The 24121-nt window shown below is 44.2% G+C and overlaps 1 protein-coding gene across 3 annotated transcripts in view; it reads right to left on the bottom strand.

Annotated features, from left to right (window-relative positions):
* Positions 1-24121, bottom strand: part of SGMS2 (sphingomyelin synthase 2) — a 448152-nt gene that overhangs the window by 103630 nt on the left and 320401 nt on the right. For all 3 annotated transcript variants that reach the window (XM_069630859.1, XM_069630861.1, XM_069630860.1), the window contains one exon: positions 20071-20188. In XM_069630859.1, coding sequence (XP_069486960.1) covers positions 20071-20188 — 118 coding nt within the window. The remainder of the gene's footprint in view (positions 1-20070; positions 20189-24121) is intronic.

The raw sequence follows: 24121 nt of genomic DNA, 5'->3' as shown, positions 1-24121 counted from the left end.
CCAAAGATTGGAAAACCCAAGTAAATAGGATTATCTACTGTCTCTAACCTTGTTCTTCTGCCGCTGAACACCAGTTGTTATTTTACTTTCAGAAAGTATCAAGATCCTGGTTTTGGACACATTCATTTTGAAATTATTGAAAAAAAGAAATTGGCAGATGCATAGATCACAAAAGATCTCAAAAGGCGCTACAGACCGACAGTACACTCCAACAAGATAAAATTGTCTGCATATGCTAACCAAATTTGGTGCCAGGAACCAAATCTCAGAGAAACAAAGAAAGCTTGTTCAATAGAGGCACCAATATATGAAACATAGAGATTGAAGAAACAGGAGCCCAGAATGCACCCCAGTCTCAAACTATTGCTACTAATGATTTTCTTAGTTAGTTTACCCTTCTAATTAAGACATACTTGAACATTTGAATTGGCATGAATTCCAATAATGAGACTTAGCAAACCCTCAGGTATACCCCATTTTTAACATTTCTGCTAGTAGAGTTTACGACAAACACAGTTAAAGGCAGACGATAGATCTATTGTTGCCACGTATACTACATCGGACTTCCTTGACCAAGCTTTTTCTTGGCAGCACCTCAGGATGAATCCATTTAAATTGGTGGATTGATGTTTTCTAAAGCCTGTTTGTGAGTGATTCAGACAACCTACAGCTGCTAACAAAATATCCAAATGAGTTAAAGGTCAAGATGCAAATATTTTTCTGTTTGTGTCTAAGATTGTTATCGGGTGGTAGTTCTTAGGGTTGGATTCGACACCTTTTCTATGGATTGGAATTATTTAAGCTGTATTCCACGTGCAAGGAAAATATCCCTCACACAAAATATCCATAAAAAGCATATATAAGGCTGTTGCCCAATTGATTGGATCTGCCTTGAATAGTTTATTCAACAAATTAATCGGCATGGGGGCCTTGGAGTTACTAGCCCTTCCAATGGCATCATACACATTCTCTAGGATGATGTCAATAACACCGGGGCGGGACTGTGAAAGTTCCCTAATGGAATTATTTTAACAGCCAACTTTTTTCCAGGTGGTCCAATGTCTCAATACGTTTTATCCAGTCTTCTTCGGATACAGCATTTGTTTGCAGACTACATTGACTAGAATTAATAGACTTAATTAACCATCAGAAATTTGCAACATTCTTTCTCCGTAGAAACTAGAGAATAGCTTCTGCATCTCCACTCAGTGCCTTCTAGTCCAGTTCTTAAACCTCTGGTTCAATTTACCAAGCCCAGTTTTTAATGACACAGCATGAACATTCATCTTCTTAAGTTGCCTAATGCCGGCCCTCGTTTCTCTTTTCTTTTCTACCAATTCTGGATAAAAAAAACAGTGGGTCTTCTTACTAAATGTACCCACTTGATGAGCACATTACTTTTTCCCACCAAACATTTCTAGTATGTTCTGTGCAATGAAACCTTTGAAACTATCAACAGTGAATGTATTTACTTTCCAAAGCAGTTTAGTATCATTCATAATTTGATCCATCTTGCTATTAAACCTATGTATGGAACGCACGTTCCAGGACACTCTATTGCTGCCTTCATTCAGTTCAACGTTCACCATGACACGTTAGAAATTAGTAGTCATGTGCCAGATGAATCGGCACTGCAACATACTGTGATCGCACCATTAATTTTTCAATACATGTAATTGGGAGCATTTGCTGAAAACAATTGAGTTTGTAAAGATACAGCCGAGTACAGACTGACTTTTACCACGCTGCCAGGTCGGGCAGCCACGATTATCACCCTCAACTGCCCCATTTAGCTTGCCCAAATTTAATGAGAACAAGGAAGAAGACCATTTATGTCCCTGTTTTTCCTTCCTGTGAAATTCCCCCCAACATGCATAATGTACATGCCATTGACCATCTCATCCTCTTGTGGACCTGATGAGTTGAAATCCCCAAGTATAACAACATGCCACATCATGTTATTACCTATCCAGCTCACTAGTTAGGAGGTCAGTCTGTCCAAGAATCCCTCCAGGAAACACATTCCCATATGGCAATAAATGTTGACAATTGTAAAATTACACTTAGTTCCATATTCATGTACAACCAGTTCGACAGCTAGGGCAACGGCTGAATGCTAACCTCCTTAATAGCAGTGAAGCAGTTTTCAGCCTTAATCAAGGTTACAAGACCTCCCACAGGGCATTCACCACTGCAAGACCCCCCACAGGGCATTCACCACTGCCTCTATGGGCAGCCTCAAAACATGGAGAGTATCCTTCCAATCATGACTGCTCAGTTGTCCATGATTCTTGAATACAGATAATATCCTGTCTCAAGATAGTAACCACTCCTATAGGTCAAGTTCGAGTGGCCTCTTGAATTCGAAGAAATTACATCAATTTCAGTTTTCAATGCTAAAGCCCAGTTGGACCATGTGGCGTCCTCCTATTGTCTTGACAATCACAAGGGAATGTCTCACCTGCATCATATTTTGTTCTCTATCAGTCAAGCTTCTCTTTATAAAGGTGTTTGTTCTGAATCTAAAGTTTCCCTAATTATCTATGTCCACCTTTAATTTAGGAATGAGATGGACCGCTATGCTATACACTCAATGGAAGCTCAGAGTAGCATACGCTACTGATCCACTTGCTCATCGATTTACAGTATTCAGCAAAGGTAAACTTGACAGTGAAGCACAATCGAGAACAATCTTCTTTCTACTCATGCCCAAGTTTCAGAAGTGCAGCACTGCAGACATTTTCCATCGGCAGATCTCAGAAGGCAAGAAGGAGTATTGTAATTATTTTGAGGCAATGAATGTTGGGGGACACATGAGTGGAAGAGTATGCACTGTGCAGAGAGACTTGCATCAACCCCTTTTCGCAAAGAAAGGTTGATCTGGAAGAGAAGAGGTGATTCCTTCATAGGAATATTTTGTGCTGTGTTGCTGACTTGTTTGGCTCTTCTTGACAGGAATTTAAGAAGCCTTAAATATGGGCATTTGGCCTAGACTAGGTTAGAATACACTGGAAGTGACAAAGAAAGAACTTCTAGGCAGGGAAGAAAACCCCAATGTAGAATTCGAGATGAAGCAGGGCTAACCACAGCCACAGAATACCCTTTCCTGTCTTGGGAATTCTCATGAACAGACCAGAGGTCTAATGACCCTGACCGCATGCCGCTAACAGAATTCACATAAGCAATTCAGAGGCTCTTTGACTATAACCAGAGATCTGTGGTTCAGAGTGAGCTCAGGGTGATCACAAATGACAATCAAGTGTTAGCACAAATGGAACAGGAAAGGGTTCAGTAAATGCAGAATAACAGTATGTAAAAAAAGGAAATGTGCAAAAATGTGGGAGGAACTGACGCTGCGGGGTCGGAAGAGGGACGGTGGCACACAGTGTGTGCTGCCGAAAAGGTAAGTGGGTAGGGAGGAGGCGGGTATTGGGATGCAGGGCACAGTGATCTATCTGATATGGGCCGCACATTAACGGGAGTCGACAATTTAATAGTAGACATTATGGGCGGCGCAGTGATCACATACATTCGAGAAAAAAAAAATATTTAGGGAGCGTTTGGATGTTAGCAGAAGAGTTTGAGTCTCTTTCTGCCAATGTTGCTTTGAATGTTTGCTATATTACTCCTCTATGTAGCTTGCTTTATTAGGCTTCATCATGAAATTCATCATGCCCCAAATATCTGGGATATATGTTTCAATAATTATTGGCGATTTTAAAGTGTGAGCAGACTTTAATAATAACCCACTGATGATTGGAATCTCTAGAGCATATCTGCTTTGGGATTTTCATGATTAATACAATGGCCCATGCATAAGGCAGGGCATACAGTAGACCTAGTGTTACCATATAAACTGACAACACCGAACTGTTCTTGTTTCCCAACAGGAGGGTTAATCACAAATTGACTACAATTGGTCTTGTGATGAATTACTTGCCCAAACAGGTCCAAACCTACTCCTGTGCTTGGTCATAATCTGAAAGTGTTTACTAACACCTTTGGCAATGCCATAGGCATGCCTCCCAGTCAGGAAATCCTCCAGTAGCTCTGTGTGGTCCCATCAACTCGCGTTCCTCCTACACCTTTTGTTCAACCCCTTTCTAGTGTCCTGCTTGCTTGTCTGCCTGGCTGTGGCTTGTCTCAATCTTGATGTTGCTTAAGTCTCTGGGTCTGAAATCAGTCACCTCTCCAATGTTCGGTCTGCCACTCTACAGCTTCCTTGTGCATACCCGCACTGCAGCTCCACCCTGACTCCCTTCTTGCCTGCATTTTTCAAATCTGAGTTTATTGGAATGTGATAAATATGTGTTTGTGCATTGCATGCCTGTAAGATAGATAAAACAATGCCTTGAATCATTCAAGACAACTTCCAAAAAATGATCACCCTGCATGATGACATGATAAATCATGTTGGACAGGGAACAAAATAAAACGAACATCCTGCTCATTTATCTGACACAACCAAAATACAAATCACAACTTCTGAGGCCCATCAGGACAAATCCTTTTAGCCTTTCTAACCATCGGGCATTTTCCCCAAGTATTATGCCCTCTTGAATTCCGTTTTCAGTGAGCGATGGGAGGTAGTTAGTCAATATTCTCTGAATCTTCACTATGTAAAGGACTTTCATGTGACCTTCCCATGGACTCCAGAATTAGTGACAGCATCTGCGGGCTGTCCCTCATTTAGACGTATGCGTACACAGGTAGAATTCACATGGAAGACCTGGTTATGATTTGATTGGTTGCGGAAAATAGCCATCAAATATTGATCAATTAAAAATAAAGGAACTGTTGCCAGAAACATTGCATACAACATACTCATTCCCTGTTTCTAACTTTATTCTTGTTCCACTTGTCCTGCTAATAATTTAATTTTTCTATTCCTAGGAGTCCAGTCCAATCAGTCCGAGAGATCAGACGCATACAGGTGGGAGTAAATCATGGATCCAGTCATTTCAAATATTTCAGATGTTGGCGATCCTTGCCCAAACTGTAGTGGAGGCGCTGCTTCTCCTTAAGCTTGCCGGTGAACGTACGTTGAAAAACACGTGTTTGGGCATACACCCTTCACTATGTAGTTGGATAGAATTTTTCATGTTCGAGCGATCCCTTTTGAAAACACCTGCTATTAGAAGAAACACCTAAATCAGAGAATAATTGATTCATGGCATTTTCAACATAGCAACAGAAGGACAAGATACAGCGCTGTGTGCTTAAGTTTGCCGTGGTATGCGCATTGATTACCAGTAGTGCGGAAAACCTGACACCAATGGGTAATTTAAAATGGAAATTCATAAAGCAAGGAATCAGCAACAAGGGAATGCAATGGTTCAGAAACCTAAATTGGGACGTCAGCATGAGAACAAAGATGCACTGTTAGTCATTCCAACTGCTGGTAATATGCTATCTTAAGGTGACCAAATACAAGCAACTTGCTATGCGGAAATGTAAGGTGAAGTCAAGACAGTTTATCTACACCATCTTGATCTCCAATGTTCTTTGACGCACAGAAGCGGCAGATTTAATAAAGACCCTCAGCATTCATTAGGTCGAAACAGACATTTTCTGTTTCCATATAGATACCATTCAGTAATATTTTTGGCTTCAATAAATATTGCAGGAGAATTTGATTTTGCACAGTTGTGTGAACTAATCAATTGTGAGTTCTCATAAATGGTTTCCACTTCACAGTTACAGAAATGGAGGTAGAGGTTTGGCTTGAAACATAAAGTAGCATGTCCTGACTCAGATATTGACTTCCCTGGCAGGGCCTGAGCACATCAAGGAGGTGAAGTACAGTGTTTCATAGTGTACAACGGCCAATGAAATAAGAGCTGGTGCGGCGCTTTTTATAGAACCACAGCCCTTTTATTCACAGCGGGAGACAACATGACCTGAGCTGAAAGCAAGATGCTGTGAAGCCGCGAGTCACCTGTTCCTGCTTTCTGAAATTCGTGATGCGTCTTGAGCAACAATAATTACTCAGTCGCTTCTGACAATGGTTCTTCCCATTAGATGAACTCTTAAATGCTGCATCCACTGGAAGGTCGTCAAAATTCCACGATAACAGGCGTAGAGAAATAGCGCAGTGCTGGGCTGCCCACTCCCTCCTAGGCAAGCAGAGCCCACATCATACCTCCAGCGGCAGGAAGTTGGCCGAATATGTTATTGCAGGCGGGAAATGCTGAAGGGGCGGCAGGCTTCTTGGTCTCTTCACTGAAGTGTTGCACTTTTTGCCCTACCCAGCCCAGTGCCGCATTGACCATTAGGACAAGTAAGCACAGGCCTGTGGGCCCCACACATTTTAGGGTGCAGAAAATGAAAAACGTTTTAGGAGATAATTTGCGAGGGGGCCCCCAACATTTTGACTACCTAGGGTCCTCCACAGGATTCAATCCGGCACTGACCCAGCCGTTTGTACAGTTTCGCTGGGTTTTCCATTGGCTGTACACAGTCTTTCAGCTGGTCCCCTCCTGTACCTACAGGCCGGCTGTAAGTACTGTTCAGGTGCCAATGTAAGACCAGACTGTTTTAAAACATCTCTGGACTGGGCTTGCATGATACACGCTGCATCTTCCGTTTCCATTGGCAACTCGTTGGCCTCTTTTCCTTCTCAGTACGCAACAACCTTGTCCTCCCCATAGACCACTGACCCCAGAACATTTCCATCACTGTGTGTACTTGGTGCACGCTGGGACAGTGCAAACCAATGATTCCCGGCTGTGGATTTAAACTTTGGACTGGAGGTGAGGGTGGACTGGGAACCAAAAGAGGCCCTGGAAATTATATTCAAAGTAGCCCATTTTACACATTTTCAGCAAGCCAACCGTTTTCCTAGGAGTACATTTGGAATTAAAATAGATTACCACACAAACGAGGTCCAGGGTGCAGAGGCCTGCTGGGAAATCTCCAGACTCCCCTATAGGCCAGTCCACCCCTGTAGGTTGGGGATGCTGACGATCATGAGCCCCTCCCGCTTAGGGGGCTCATTCCCACTGTTACGCACAAACAGGGAGAGGCGGTTTGAGACTCTCTTCTTGCGGGTAACCAGACGTCCCACTGCTGCCTCTGCATATTAACTAACCTCAACCCCACGCTCATCTTCCATCGGTAGCAATGTGTCTCCACCCCTTTCGTGTGAATTTAGGCATGACTGTTTGATATTTTCAGAGTACTAACTCAGTGCAGAGGAAAATCCAGTTAATCATTTATACGTGATTTGTATTTTAATCATTCATACGTGAATTGTATTCGTAACAATAAAAGTACCCGGCTAGGGTTAGGCTTTATCCTCCCAGCCAATGGAGGTGCTCGGAGCGGAAGCATTACCATACCATAATCCCGCCACTCTGAGCCTCCTACCGCCTGGAGGCCACCATCTCTCCCGGGGAACAATGTAAGTGCCCTCTCCCTGGCATTCCCCACCCCTCTTTCCTACAGATTTACCTACCCTCCCCCTCCCGCCCCACTTACCTTCTCCTTTCTAGTCCTTTTCGGGAGCGGATGCGCTGATTACATTTCTGTCCCCGACGCGTCCAATCCCGATCTGTGACACACCACCATGGAAAGGTAGAAGGAAATACATTCCATGGCAGCCATCTTCTTTGTTTACTTTTTTCACAATGAAAAGGAAGAACTGACTTTTTTTTCGGTTGCAGCACGTCTTGCAACCAAAAAAAGACACTATTAGTACCCCATTCTAACAGTCCAGGGTACTAATAGCAATAAGCACCTCGAAAGGGGGGCATTACTATATCTGATAATGCCTCCCCGGGGCTTATTGCTTAATTAGAACATTGGCACATTGGCTTTTCAACTGATAAATATAGGGGAAACGAGTGGGCCTAAACCACCGATACAAGGCCCATGCCTCAAAGCCTGTGTTCCACTCACCCTTTGTGACATGTGCTGAGTTGTGTGCTGCGTGCTAGGGTGGCCAAATGTCCTGTATTTTGCAGAATTGTCCCATTTTTGTAGGACTTTGTCCCATCCGGGATGGGGAAAGTCCCAACTATGTTCACTAAGAAGTCTCCCCAGTTCCCCTTTGTATGCCTGCAGATCGAGTGCTGCTACGGCTGCCACTTAGCCAGTCGTGCTGAGTGTTAACACCCTGACACCCCGTTTAAAACCAATGCTAATAATACATTTGTTCGTGGGGTTGTGATGGTCATGTTTACAGTTAACAAACGTGCCCCAAGGACAAACTATTAGCATTGGGATTAAGCTGGTTGTTAGAGTCTTAACAGTCCTTAACCAACTGCTTAAATAACAATTGGGGGCGGTCCAAATGTGAATTATGCTGTGATGTCATTGCTGCTGTTTTTGCAAGTGCCCCCCAAAATGATGTTAGAAAGTTGTCCACCCTACTGTCTGCTCCTCTCTGCCACTTGGCCCTATGTCACACTCCGGGCTCACACTCCTTCCCAGACTTGCATGCCCCCTCTCCAGTGGCAGACCAGTTTGGGAGGGGTGGGGGAAGGTGGACATGCTCCTGATGGTTGGACCTTCGGTCATATTTCACCAGACCGTATGAGACTAAACGCAATACCTTTCATTCACACCCGGGAAAGGGCCATTGGCCAATCAGGTGGCTGGAACAACGGGCGAGAATATACATTCTATGCCTGTTGTGCCAGCAATCCTCGATTCTTTTTTTTCTTCCCCTTTCGGAGATGGGCGTTGCTTACCTCAGCCAATCTCAGGAGGAAAACATAGAAAGCCATTTGCACCCGGATGAACCCCAGGCTGCGAATGACTTTCACGCCCTGTGGATTGAAAGCCATATTATGTCCTTCAACATGATGAGGCCTGGAGTGTTAACAGGGAAACAGATATAGACGTATACAGGGCATTTGGAGGAACTAACCTTGGGATATGCTTCCCAGCAAAAGCAGAGTAGGGATCTTTTTTCTTGTTAAGCTTCTTTCATCAGCCAACGAACTGCAGGCTGTAGCAAAACATGTGAAGAAGTATCTCCTATTGACAAAGTTAGCAATGCTGTTCAAACTGCTCTTATGTCTCAAACTATGTTTCATCCTTTTTTTAACCTAAGCCTGGATAGTGCCCCTGAAGAATTTCCAGTTCACACCCAGATACCAGCCTTTCACTCAATAACATGGCTGACATGACTAAGCCTGACACTTACTCTACTTCTGCAGACATTCCTGCATCAGACTGTGAGTGCAGTATTGAACCCACACTTGAACAAAACCCTCTGCCAGTATCAGGTGGTTTTACTCCAGTCAGTCTCCTAGAGGAGTGTGTAAGTATGAACACCCAAGGCACAGATGTCCTGCCACCTGCAAAACTGCTCTTGCCTGAGAATTCCCCAACCAACAGAGATGTCATGCACTTGAACCATGTTGTCCAAGATCTTTTCATAAGTACAGTCATAGTGTCATGTTGCTATAAGCTTTTCCTCCAGAATACAGAGATCTTACAGTTGTTAAAGGGAATCCTGCTCTGCATCCCCCACAGCACACGGTACTAGATGTAGTTCCTGTTGTTTCTACCAATGCAAGTGGATTCAGCTCGTTTAATGATCCAGTCGACTTCTGAAAGTATCAGTGACGTGAGTAAAGAGGCCTCAGAGCAGTCAACTAGGGAGAATTCCTGTCGTTTTCTGCAGTACCCAGACCTGCTGCCTGTGATGAAATTCCCGATTTGCCTGACTAAACTTCCAACGAAGAAACCTTACAGACTGCCAATACTGCTGTGATTTTCACAACTCTTCCTGATCCATACAATGCTGCTGAGAGCCTTCTACCTCTGAAAAGTACGGTGCAATTACCAGTCACAGAGAAAATACCTGCTTTCAGGGAAGTAGAGCCTGTAGAATATGCAACATTTCTAAGTCCTGTAGTTAGTGCCACTGAACCCGCCCCCACCATTCCCCTAGGCAAAGGGAACCCAGACCAAACCCTCAATCAGCTGATCACATCACATAATCAAGTGATCACTGTGGAAGAGAGACATTCTACTGAGCCAGATTATTTAATTTCCCATTCTGTTCAGGGTTACGACTCACAGGTTTGAAAATATGATAAGAATATTTCTGTTAAAGACAGTCATTTTAAGACATTGAGCTGGTATGGACTTTCTGGTGGTCGTACAACAGAAGTGTTCCGTGGTGTTATGAGAGAGGCAATGGAATCTTTTTTCCTTTTGGAATACCTATGGGATGCCTGGGGAGGGGAATAGTGTGAACACTGCGCCACTCAAACACCACGGGGCACCCATTGTGGATTAACTGGGACTTGCAATTCACCATCATAAACCACCCTGAAGTATACTCATTCATATTTCTGACTTTGCATTCTCTTTACAAGGTTTTGGAACGTCATCACTACATTGAACAAACCACATTTAAATAATGCACCTTTTGGCAGTTCTCAAAACATGACTATTGCTATTGATAAGTTTGAAAACTTCAATCCCCAGAAGCGCTCTAGGTCAGTACTGCTTTCAGTTTCCCGAGTCCAGAGAGGGAGGAGTCAGATTACCTTCATGTGTGGAGCTCCAGGTGCTGCTAATGAGCCGGCTTCAGCACAGGGCGTGTCAGCATTTAAGCAGCTGCTTTCAGGCGCTCATTGGTCTTCCATTGAGTTTGCATCCAGCCTTTCTTCCTCTAAACCTGGTTTTTCTGCTGTGTCCTATTGCTGCTGTTACCAGAACCTGCTCCAGTTATAGTTCCATGTCCCAAGCTCCCTGCTTTTCAGTCAGCTTCTCGGCCTGAACACCTGCGCCCCTGTTCTCCTTACCCCACAGTGCCACTTCTCTGCCTGCAGCACGGACCGCTCTGTCCTGCAACCATGTGTGCCCTGCCTACAGTTACCCTACTCCTCTGTCTGAAGTCTTCTGTACTTTGCCTGCTGCCCCTGCTCCCTATAACCCCATCTCTTGCTCCCTGCCTGTAGTTCCTTCCCCTGTGGTCCATGTTACCTTTCAGTTGCTACCTTGATTTCAGCCCAGAATTTCAGTTGCTAGTATTCCTTGTTACCAATCTGCAGTTAAGTCATTGTTATTCTAGTCTAGAGTGCTGCCCAGATGTTCATTGTTGCTAGTATGTCGTTCTTTGCTTCCAGTTCTTAATTTACAGGCTGTCTTTCCAGTCCACAGTAACCTTGTGCTTAGATTCCATTCCTCTTGCTTATGCTCTTACTTCCTATTCTCTGTTCTGAACCTTGTCTACTTTGACTTCCTGCTTGTTCCCTGAATACTGCTGTGAATGTTTGTGTTTGTTTTCTTGTCCACACTTGTGCTTGTGTAACTCCTGACTGCTGGGTTTGTCAACAGGCAATATATCCCTTACCTTGTGTCCAAGTAATGTCCATCATGCCATATTTATTAACAATGTGCTGGTTTCTGTTTTAGGAGGGAGTCACTCTTACTTCTTTGCTGGACTCTTACAAACTCCAGTCTCCTGGGTATTGTTTCTTTGTTCGTGCTTTGAGGTCCAGACACATACGTCCACTCCTGCTGCTCTTTTCCATGGCCATTCAGAGTGCTGCACTGCGATAGCAAACCGCTCAGAAGGTATTTTTCCAAAGTCTCATAACCTCTTGAATAAACTGAATATGAAAGGCCCTAAAAGGAAGCAAGGACATGACTCTAGACTGCCATGATACCACAGAGGTTGCAGTATTGCTACCAGTGGCAGAGGCAGCTTTTGGTGCCAGCAGAGGCAATAGATCTTAAGGGGGCATGTTTATTATAAGCTATTCCAGGGCAGTGGCGGGTGGTGTTATATTTTCAATTGGAGGATCATCAATATGAGAATATTTTTCAACTAATTAGTGAAAATTGTGCATTTTACACTCTGTTTTTGGGGAGAACTGGGTAAAATGTCATACAATGCACAATGGGTGCTGTTGGCTAACACATGAAAACATCCAATCGGTGGATGCCAAGTCACCAATAGTACACAGGAACCTATTATTTAAATTTGTCACACGAAGGATGTCCAAAATGGATCTCACACTGTAGGCTCCATAAGAAGCCAGCCATAAAACATGACTGAGAAGAAGAGATCTATTTGCCTATGCACCTGCTAAACCTCTGGACATAAACCTTTGTTAAAGTGTTTACATCAATGTTCAGGAGAGAGATCGGCTTATAGTTGTTGCATCCCATAAGATCTCTGAAACGGATGATTGAGGATTCTCTCACGCACATGTTGAAGGGGTATCCAAGTTATTTTATTGCAAACAAAACAGAGTGGTACATAACAGGACGGACACAAACACTGAAAAAATTAAATAAATATATAAAGGGTAGTGGGGTTAAAATGGGTAGAGGTGGGGTTGAGATTGCTTTAAAAGGGTGGAAAAAAGGTGGCTTGGGGGTGGACCCCCAAATTAACCCCACCACCCCAAAAAAATTGGTGTTTGTGTTTTGTCCGCAATGACATTTACCACTCTGATATTGTGGTCAGTAAGATCACATATAACCATTGAAGGGATATCAAGAATGATTAACAGTACTCTGGAGAATCTCTGTTAGACCTCGATTAAAAAGCCATCAGGTTTCAGCTACATTACGGAACATATGACTTGTACTGCCTTGTCCACCACTTTGTATGTCTGGGAATGGCCATTAGATATGGTTTCTGTCCATTTGATCTAGCCACGGCAGTGGCAATTCTGAGAAAAAATGTTTTAAATCCAAAGTGTCTTGCTATGTTTCTCTCTCATACATCTGTAGAACCCTAAGTACTCTTAATTTATATTTACTGATTTACTACAACTGCTTCTGTTGTAATCACAATCTGCAAGAAGTCTCCTCAACCTCTCGCCATATTCCGGGTGATATTATCTAGTAGCCTTTCGGTTTGTTGATAAAGCAAGGAGTTTGCTTCCTCCATAATATATAGGAGCTTTGCTTTATTTCTGCACATATCCATCCACCTTACGAGCCTTTTCATCTTCCGTCATGCCCCTTTCTGCTTTTTTGATTTTTGAATTTCAGTCTCATCTTGGATTGGCACATGATTTGTCCTCTCAAAGTTGCCCTTAGGAAGCTGTGCCCTTATTCGCTTCTTAGAGCTTTTAAACTTGTAGCACAAAGAGTTCTTCAAATGTAGCATCATTCAAAACAATGGGGGAAAGGGCCACCTTTTCACAACACTTGAGGTGTTGGGCAAGTTGTAAGACAATAGGATCGATGTGTGGCCGTAGAGACCGCAAGTTCTTCGATAATAGCACTGAAGGTGACATTCACCAAACTATCGGATGTCAGAAAATAATCTAGCCTTGATTAGGTATCATGTACACCAGAGTGGAAGATACATTCCTGTCCAATGTGTAGAGAACCCTCCATACATCACTGAGTGTGCTGCAACGAGATCCGAGTAAGGCCTTAACATGCATGGTGTCCTCGATACTCCTCTGATGAGTGATTTATCCACTTTTGTATCCAATACTAGGTTAAAATCGCCCCCTAGAATAATATCACCACGATTGAATCTAGGCAATGCCTTATTCAATTGCACAAAGAAAGTGTGTGCATTTACAATGGGGACATAGACAGCTCCTAGTATCAGAGGGCAGCCTTCTGAAGTTAGATGGCAGAGTCCAAAATGGCCCCTCTATCTTTTACAACCTGGCCCACGATGTACCTTAAGTTGTTGAAGAATAAAATGCAGGCCCCTCTCATCTTATTGCTGTAGCAGTTGGACAAGACCAGGGCCTATCTTTTACTGATGATTTACTTTGCTGACAAAGCCAGCAGGTTTCTTGGGGAAGTGTTAAATACACTTGAGCACTTTATAGCCTTTTCAAATCCTTTGTTTTGATTAACAAGCCTAATTGGGGCTCAACTAGAGAAGCTGATGATGTCACAGAATGACATCTACATGATTTTCTCCAGAGAAATGTAAAGTAAATATGATATGATATGATAGTTTATTTATATAGCGCCTATACACAATGTGTTTCAAAGCGCTTCAAGGCAAGGCAGGGAACAAGGGAAAATACAATGACATTCTTACAGGCCATGAACAATAAGGATGTGAAATTAACTATCATACTCGGCCTGACGACATTTCAGATAGTGCAAGAGCTAAGACGTAGATAAGGTAGGGAGGCAGAGAGTGGGAAGAAAATGGAAACAGACAGGCGACTACTGCACTTTAGTTTAGTTTATTTTCTTATCTAGCACGCCTAACCCAAGGGTATCTGGGCGCTTAAACTTGTATACAGAGGGTGGGTTACAAATCACCACAAAAAATAGTCACTGAATATTTTACAGGTCAGAAAATGCAGCGCAAGCACAGGACATATTTACAAGGATACAGGTAGAGGCATATTCTCAGATTCACAGTATATATACAATCTTTCAGTCGTTTCATGGGCAGAGTGAGCAGATAACTCTGCTAAATTGAGGATTGGGCGAAAAGCCATGATTTGGTCTTTGCTCTGAAGGACTAAATCATGACTTTTCACCCAATTCTCAATTTAGGATTAGGCCTGACAACATTTCTGGAAGAGCCAGAGAAAAACAAAAGGTGAGGGAGAGGGGTGCAGAAAGGGAGAGGAGGAACAAAACAAGCGACTATCGTACTAGGCCTGATGACATTTCAGATAGTGCTGGGAGGGGGGGACAAGTAAGGGTACGGGGGACGAGACAGACAAGGGTTCTATAATACTAGGTCCATGGACAATTCCGATAGAGTTAGTGCATAGAAGAAAGTAAGGGGAGGAGGGGAGGAGATAGGAAAAGGTAGAAAGGGAGAGGAAGAGAGAACAGAGAGTAAGCAGACAAAAAGAGTGGAGAAGCAAGAGGGGAGAACAACTACAATTACAGAAGTCAGTAGTAACAAATAATGTTACAAGCCAGGATACAAGATGAAGATGGGAACAGCATGATTCAGGGCCACCATGAGTACAAAATGTAAAGGAAGTCCAGCATGAGAGTTGGGAAAGGGTGAGGCACCGTGAATCAAGTCCATAAAAGTAAAATCCAGCTTTGGCCACAAGAGGGTGATGGTGAAACCAGAATGTATCAGGACAGACTCCTGCGGGGGGGGGAGAACAGGGTAGAAGAATCAAGCAACAGGCAACACCTGTGTGCGAGAAGGGCGGGTGGCACAAGGGAACATCACGGGGGGACCACAGAGGGGGTAAACACATGTTGGTGCATGCTTACCTGCTGTCTGAGCAGGGGTTAGGGCCCTGGGTCTTCCGGGTCCGAACAGGTCCAAACAGGAATTGCCCTTTTCTTCATCAGCGCTTACAGGTCCAAACAGGAATTGCCCTTTTCTTCGTCAGCCCTTCACTTCAGACGCCGGGGCGAGAGACACCCTTGATCTAAGACTTAAGAGCGGCAAGGAAGAGGCAGGGGTAAGAAGGTGGGTGGTGCTTAGGCCAGGTGACCTAGATCCACTTGCACCTGCTCCCATCTGGCTGTCTTTCACTCTCTCGTCTAGCAAAATCAGTTTCCTCCCTAACCCAGGTGTCCTTACTCTCCAGGTTAGTATCTGGAGCTTATTGACTGACTCCTACTGTGTATGTTCTGACTTTCTATAAATTAGGTCCTAAAGGTAAACACCTTTTCTGCCGAATCCCCTTCTGGGACTTCACAGATCAGACCAACTTTATCCTTGATGTTAGTTCTACAGGGTTGTAGGGGATGTGCCTTTCAGACACTCAAGCCCCACTGTGTTTTCTTACTCTCAACCACTGATGCTCATCTTGAAATCTCCCAATACTAGTCTACCGTCATCCTGTTGCATTCCTCCTTCCAACTCCAACCCGTCTTTGTTTCTAGTACTTCCTCCTTCTTTCCTTCAGGTGTCTTTCTCTCTGTCGTCAACCTCCATCTGCGACAGACAGAGCAGAAGCAAAGCCATTTCCGGCCAGTGGAATGGTAACCGCTGCATGTTGAAGAAGGTGTCCCACAAAGGGATTTCATTGGCTGGCAGACACGTTGAGAGCTCATAAGGGCATGCAAGAAGGATGTAAGCCTCAGTCTGAGGGGAAGGTATGCCTAGAGACACATGATAGAGCGTCACCTGAAGGCATACTTAGCCATCTGAGAACAGGAATTGGAATCATGTGGTCAGATTTCATTACATGTAATGGAAAGATCCACTGGAGGAAGTGTATTTTACCACCTGCTTAGACTGAATAGAATTGTGCAGGTCTCAAATGGCAGTGAAAAGTCAGGTCTTCCAAGGTTGGCGGATGGTCTTTTAGGAAGTTAATTGTTAATGTAATCGGCTAAATGTATCATACTGACTCTTTTTCTATAAGGCTCATTGTGTAAACCCTTATAATAGCCCCAGGGTGTCTGTGCTCAGGGGCCACAATTTTGCGACGGGGATACGCTGCCAGTTTCCTGTTGATTTCTGCACAGCTATATGGATATGACTCATGTTTCTACCTTTGCTGCTGTAGGTTGCTTATGGGATTATATGGCATTGGACTTCAACAACATACACTATATATTACTGTGTCTTTCAAGGCAAAATCCCCCCAGAAAATCAGTAGATATTATAGGGATTTAAATGAGACAAATATTGCATAGAAAATGCCCTGCCTCTTCCTCCACAGAAAATCACCCTCAATTGGTTAAGTGATATTAAATACAAAAACAATAATTCTTGGCACATGGTGGGGATGCACTCTGCCATATAGACAAGTGGTGTCCACAAAGAGTCCATACACGATCTTAGGAAGGTAAAAACAGGTTTTATTTAACACAAACAATTCGACTTTGGGGCCAAAATCAAAAATAACATGTCAGGACAGTCTTTCTTTCAGCAGTCCTGCCAGTTCACAAGTAATCTTTTAAAGTTCACAATATTTCAGGGTACCTCACAGTTGTTTGAGTTCCACAAAAAATAATTCATATAGCTAGAAGAGGAGCAAAACACCAAGATCGAAACACAATGCTATCATGAGAAAAGGTGGAATCAGGCCACACAATTTGTGCCACTAACTTTGGCAGTCTGAGCTCAGAGATGAGAAAAACAATTTGAAGAAGTAGCATCTGGGTAAATCTTGTGATGAATTTAAGGAGCAACCTATTAAGATACTATATGCCACAGGTCTACTTTAATGTTCCTTTATTTAAGTTCCAGGCAATAAAGCAGCTGCAGATCTCACCACATCGTAGTCCACTTCCAACCGACGCTCACCCACCACAACACTCTCAGAATCTAAACATTCTCCCTTCCAAATGTAAACACGCAGGGTACCACACTCCATTACGTCACAGGACATAACAAAACCCTGATTTACCTTTAAGAGAGCAAAAAACATAAAAAGACCTTCTTGTAGATCTGCAAACCCAAAGACAATTTCAATGCTATACATGTAGCTAATTAAATAGAGAATTTTCCTTACAAGCATTCACAAATTCCAAAAAGTCTAATGGTATTTATGCCATCATGGGCCCTTGCCCAAAGATATATGTTGATTTAAACACACGCCCAGTTAATAAAATAATATGTTAAAATAGGTCCAAAATACCTACAAAAACGATGAAATCACCACTTGTGGCACTGCATTTGGAAGCTTGGCATGATGAAAAGGACATGTTCTGATTGATTAAAGAATCTAATTGTGAACCCCCTCGCCCCCCACCTTGTAATACACATATAACATATTCTACAACATAAAGAACAGATGGGGATCTTAAAAGCGACATCCCACCAAGATGGCCTGAATGATCAGATGTAGTTGTTGGCTCTATTAAATTAAACATAATATTGACATCAATGTTTAAGTACAAGGGGCTTTAAAATATATGTGTTTTTTCCACTAATATATTACAAGACTTTAATAGGGTCTTACTCATGATGAGTTAACTCGTTTCTCATTAATATTGAAAAAGATGATATGCCCTTTGAAGATCTTGGTGACATTATACGAACTAGGTGCTAAGTTGGTATTTGTCCAAACAACTGGCCTATAGCAATGAGCAAGTTTAAAATAAATAAAAAGTTATTAACATATATTCATTGTTTGGAATCCTTCCCAATTGATTTGAATAGCTATGTGGAATGGTTCAATGCAATAAGCTTTAAGTAATATATTTGACTACAGTTGTTTGTTTGAAAGAGCAAAGAGTCCATTATAAGATGTAAAGAATTTCTTAACTATTTGGTACGTTGTTTTAATTCCTTTGTTGACAAAGTTTAAAATGAAACAATTATTATTCTCTGTATTAATTGTGGAGTTTTTAATGAAATGCAAATGGGTGATGCAGCAATCACTGGGACATGTATTTATGTATTTCAAGATGGCGCGAGACATCGTCTAATCCATGTAAATGTACGTACACATTGCATTAGGTACACGTTCCATGTCTCCATGCGGAATGACACATTTCAAGCTGATTTGAAGTTTGTGGTTTGTAGAGCTAGTGTTCCTCATTAAGTGAGCCGGTCCGGAAATATAGGTGCTGTTAACAAGTTATTGGCACCTTTTCCGGAGCGGCTCACTTCGAGTCTGCCGGTAGGGGCACTGAACGGCCCCTACCAGCAAGTTTTTCACTGAAGCACCAGCACCGTTAATAACAGTGCCAGTGCTTCAGGTTTCCCATTCCCATGGAGTAACTCCATGGGAATGGTAACTTACCATACTGCTGCCGCCTGTGATATCCCACTAGCACCAGGATGTCAGGCGGTGGGAACGGTAGTACGAGGTGGCCGGCAACCTCGTACAGAAGGCCAGTGTCTGAGGCAACACAGAAGCAAAGCATTGCTCTATAGGGAACAGAGAGGGAAGCAGTTACCACATATATAAGAACTAAAAATGAAAACATGGGAAAAAAAGAGGGCATTCTACCTTATGTTGTCACCTATGGTACTAAGTGATTTAAACAATATTTCACTTCTTGACTGTTGCTTTATCTACAGAATGAATAACAGCGGAATCGTAAACATCTATGGGCATCTGAGGAAATATTTACTGGGAATATATTTCAGCAATTAAAATGACTGTCTGGTACCAGTGCATCTAAAAGAACAATGAGCTTCAAATTCAAAATCTTTAGGTACCCTGTGATGTATTGTTGTTTACAAGTAGGGTTTTTGCCACAATGAGGTGATGATTAAGTCAAAATCAACAGGTATTGCATGCTGAGGTTCACAGTTAGCAGAAATATTTGCTTTATGCACAATGAAATTCTCAGCAAATCCCCAATCTGACATTCACACAAAATTTAAATGTATTATTCATGGTCAATTAGGTCGCCAGCTGGTTGACCACATTTTGGGGACCACTAAACAACCTTTCTTACATATACTAGGTCTTGCATTATTTACTAATGTAACACCAGTCCTAGCATATTTGGGGAAAGTGCTGGATAGTGATTCAGCCAGCGAACAAATTGGCAGCGATCAAAACACAGTATACGCTTTATGGCAGTAAATTAAGAACAGAGAGTATATTCATCCAATCCACAAGTAAGTTGGTACTATGCTGGTATTTAGAAATACAAAAAACTCGAAAATAAAGAGTGACATATTATTGAGCCATGAATAGTTTTGATTGGCAGTTGTATGCAACAGACAGCTGAGTGTGCCCACCTCATAAAAAAAGAAAGGGCGAGAATGTTATCCTCCATTGTTATGATTCATTTGAAAGAGTGTGGATTGTTTTCTTCTGTGGATGGATGGCAGATTTGAAGCATGCCTGTGATATCAAGCTGTGAAATGAGGACTCATACTGGGTCTCAGAATGTATATTTCTGTCCGATGTGACTTGAAATAAATATTTGAACATTATTGTTATAAGTAAAACGATGTCTTTCTTAACTTCAACTCAGGCAGCAGGATCAGGTATTTGAAAGTTCTACAAACCTAACAAGTATAGTTCTCATTCGTGGTTCTTCACAGGGAAGCTGGGGTTTTGAACTATGACATCAATGAACCCGCACCATTCAATGTGTTGCCTAGAGATGACACTGATCCCAAGCAATTCCCTCATATTCTAATATAGAGACTAGTGATAACGTGTATTGTGGCAAACTCCAGAATGATAAAACTGATACAATATAATTCCAATAACAAAAAAAGAAAGGATAGACTAAACTGACATGCTCACTTATGTGTCTTACCTTCGGCGCACACTGAAAATGCATTCCAGGCACTGGTAGCGTGGTAACATACATGGTAATACAACGGTACAGGTACAAAGTCCCAATTATAAAAAAATATCTTCGTATCACTATTGATCTGAAAACAGAAAAGAAGAATTGTGTTAACAGCAATGTGCAATTCATTGAGATGTTTCTTCTACTTAAGGCTCACACAGATTAACACAAAGATTTAAAAAGCAGTGGTCAGCACCACAAAGCAAAACAAAGTAAGCAACCCAACAAAAAGATTGTGCGAGCCCGTCAAGATGAAAGGCAATGGCCATTTCATAAAGTGACACCAGTGGACTTCCGTTAACACTCAAGCTTTACTACATGTAAACTGGGCTGAACATTTGAGTGTAAGTGCAAAAGGCATATGGGGCAAACTGTATGAGCACTACAATTGGTGCCACCTAAAGTACCAAAGCATGGAAGCAACTTCTATCAAAGGAGTCATTTGCCCCGGTGGAGGCAGCTTTGTAATTAGGGTAGGAATAAACCTGTAAAGATTAAATTGCCCAAAAATGTACATCTGTTCAGATGATATGGAGCAAAAAGTGAAAGTGCACGCCAGAAGCAGGAATAAGGTGGTATGGTGGCAGCTACAAGGACGTTTTGGGACAAATAACACTAAGAGCACTGATATTTTTTCAGTTTTAAGTTCTGGGGAGCAATCTTATTTTCTTACATTTATGATTTAATAACGTGATTTTCAAATGTTAAGTTAGGGACTCCAATGGGGCCAGTGCAGCCTCTTCAATAGAGGGCGCTAGGCCTCTGCCGCATCTATTTTTGGGGCCCTATGGGTCCTTAAAATGATTTTGGTGGTGTTACAAAATACTTTTTTTGTGTCCATGAATTTGCTTCACGGTACATTTGTTTCACTTCTCCCATAACGGACATGCAGTCTTGGTATTTGCAAGGAATGTAAACGGATTAAGATTCTTTGCAAATACAAAGACTAGTGGTATTCCTAATGGTCTGTAGAACTGCCAATGGAACAGGGCTGGCAAACATGAGATGACCATGTACTGATTCATGGACAGCAGGAAAATCCAGCCCATGCAAGACGATGAAGCCTCTGCACCCCTCCCTCTCACTGCCTGCCTCAGGGATAGGGCAGGGCGGTCAGAATTCTTACTCCAGCACTGACAAGACTCCACAGCAGGGAAAGGATGGATGAAGAAAGCCCCTAACAACTGATCTGCTGGGCTCATGGTGCTGGAGTTAGTCTGCGCAAGTGGGAGAAGATGTCACAATTGCACGAGGCACACGTCTAAAACAAAGCGTGTATGTGCATATTTGTGTGAATATGTATGTGTGAGTGAGTTATTTGAATGACTGAGATAGAATGTGTGCATGTGGACTATGTAGTATGTTTGTGTGTGTTTATATGCATTTGCGTATGCCGTGGGTTAACATAACACCAATCAGAAAAAGAATCAGGACAGAGTCCACCAAGTGGAGTATGGCGAGCAGTTGCTAGCCGCGTCAGCTCTCGAGCCCAGGACCGCCAAGGGACACCGAGTTCCCCCTATACCCCCCCACGGCAGTAACAAAGATTGGCCCCAAGGGAGGAAAGCCTGAGGCACCCTCACCCAAAGTTTGGTGAAGATTCGAGGTAGGAGCAGGCCCAGAGATAACACTGAGGAGCAGCGGACCACGGGTTGTGGACTGCGAGAGTCCAACGCAGGCCCCACAGGAAGCAGGCCCTGACCTTGCCACCCCCACCACAGAGAGCAGAATAAGGAAGTGGGCCTGGAAGCCTGCTCAGAGCGACTTCGGAGACAACAGAGGCCCAACTAGACACCCGGTGATTGCGGTGGGCCCGGCGAGGGACTACAGAGACTACTGCCGAGGTCATAGGGTCTAGGAGGACATTGCTGAGGGTCACCAGCGACCTGTAGTGGTGGGAGAAGTTGCTGCTATACTCTCCAGGGTGGCCGACGGATGGTGCTAGGAGAGGGGCACAGCTGAAAATACCCTCGCAGGACGACGCCTCCTGAGGGACAAGTGGAGCTGAGGGGAGAGAGGTCAAGGAGCAGGCGAATGAATGGGTGGCTGGAAAAACCGTGGTGGGGACCCGCGTGTTCCCCCCATGTAGTGGACTCAGGGGGGGTCTGTGTCATCACCCGTTGAACCTGGAGGAGTACCCCTGGGCCAGTGACCTGATGAAGGTGGTCTATTGAGAGGGCCCAGATGCAGCGCTCACTGACGGAAGAGACGGCTACCCTGACAAGCAAAGCTAGTGTGTATGCAGTACGCAAATCACTAGGGGTGATGTGTGGGCCCCTTGGGACAGAACAGTGGCTTGTACCCAAGCGTATACAGACACCAGGAGGAACTGACTCGGGGCCCGTGGAGCCCCAAGGCACATAACTGCCCCAAGCGAGGACTGTGAGAACTTGGAGATCTGTGGCTGATGTGTGGGCCTCCTAGCCAGGAAGAGGGGTGTGTGCCCACCTTGCTGCGCCCCTGCTATACAGGACTTTATGTTATTGTGGGAACAGCACCCAAGAGTGCAGCGACAAGTTTAGGGCCCCCAGACTCGGACCTGGGGCATGTGCCCACCTTGGTGGAGGTTGCTTGGGAAGGGGCAGAGCACAGCAACTGCACCCTCTGGGTGGTGCTGGAATCAGGCAGGGGATTTTGACTGACCTACAGGAATACCGCGTGGCCCCGGAGTTCCCGGGACTAAGATCTCACAGATCGTTGAGGAAGGTGGGAGGGGGTCAGGTGGCAAAGACCCCACCACTGCGTGACGAGGAGCCCCTGAGGAGGTATGGGGTTGCACGAAGTAAACCATCACAGGTGGAAACAGCGACGGGGTGTGGGCCCCCAGAGCTGGGAGAGGGGAGTGTGCACGCCTCGACACAACATGCACAGACCTGCCACACATGGGGGCTGAGAGGACGAGGAGGAAAGGTGACTGTACACCTAGAGGTGGGAGAGTGGTGGTGCGCCTCCGCGGAGCACCATGCAGACAGTACAGACCCCTGGACATGACAGGAAGGCTTGACCCCCCCCCGGGTCAAAATGGACCGGCATATATTGGAAGAGCAAAGGTTGTGGGGAGTGGTCTTGGTGGGGCCAGGTCACCGTGGGCAGAAGGACCCAGAGGAGCATGGAGGAGGGGACACAGGTGCTCGCTGGTGGAGAAGGGGGTGGCACTGGCCTTGAGCAGCTGACTCAGGGGGCACAAGACAGGCAAGCCCCCGAAAGTGCTTGGAAGGGCACTGGGGGCCTGGAAATAAATGAGTTGGAGAACTGCCTTAGAGAAATACCAGTTTCACACCCCCCTCCCCCACCGTGTGCACATCCAATTGCACCCACTCAGGCCGGAACTATGGAGGAAGACCTGGTGTTCACCAAGAAGGACATAGCCGCCCTGATGGAGGAAATTATGGCATATGCGCTTGGCGCCCGCCTAGACAAAATGGACCAGAGAATGGACTCGATGGACGAGAGAGTTCAAAGCATGGAGACCAATCAAACCTCTCTCGATATACTGGAGACGCAAATAGATATGAGGCTATCAGAATTGGAAAGAAGGGAGTCTGAATCAAAACTCAAGATGGATGATTTTGAAAACAGGGAGCGAAGGAACAATCTCAGTTTTTTGTTAGATTCCTGGAAAGGGAGGGATAAACTGAGGGGGGCCTCAAGAGATTGATCATGGAGGTATTGAGACTCCTGTTTGGCTTGAATGCAATAGATAGACCTAAAATTGACTGGGTACATCGAGCGGGAGGAGGAGCAGGGGGACCGAGGACAGTGCTGGCGAGGTTCCATTACTTCGCAGAGACGATGAAGATATTGGCGAGAGCAAGGAAGGCTGGTCCAGTGGCCTGGGGCACTGCCAAGATTACAATCTACCAGGACCTGTCCGCCTTCACGCTGGCCAGGATGAAACAATGCGGTCCCTTGATGAGATGGCTTACCGACAAGGGAGTGAGGTATGGTTGGGGATTCCCCTTCTCCATCCAGTCTGAGCATGAGAGGTACGCGTACTGGCTAGTTACGCAGTATG

The sequence above is a fragment of the Ambystoma mexicanum genome, chromosome 6q (genome assembly GCF_040938575.1).
Source record: "Ambystoma mexicanum isolate Mex_15411 chromosome 6q, UKY_AmexF1_1, whole genome shotgun sequence".
Taxonomy (NCBI): Eukaryota; Metazoa; Chordata; class Amphibia; order Caudata; family Ambystomatidae; genus Ambystoma; species Ambystoma mexicanum.
The sequence above is the reverse complement of the archived record's forward strand: the minus strand, read 5'-3'. Positions and strand labels throughout refer to the sequence as shown.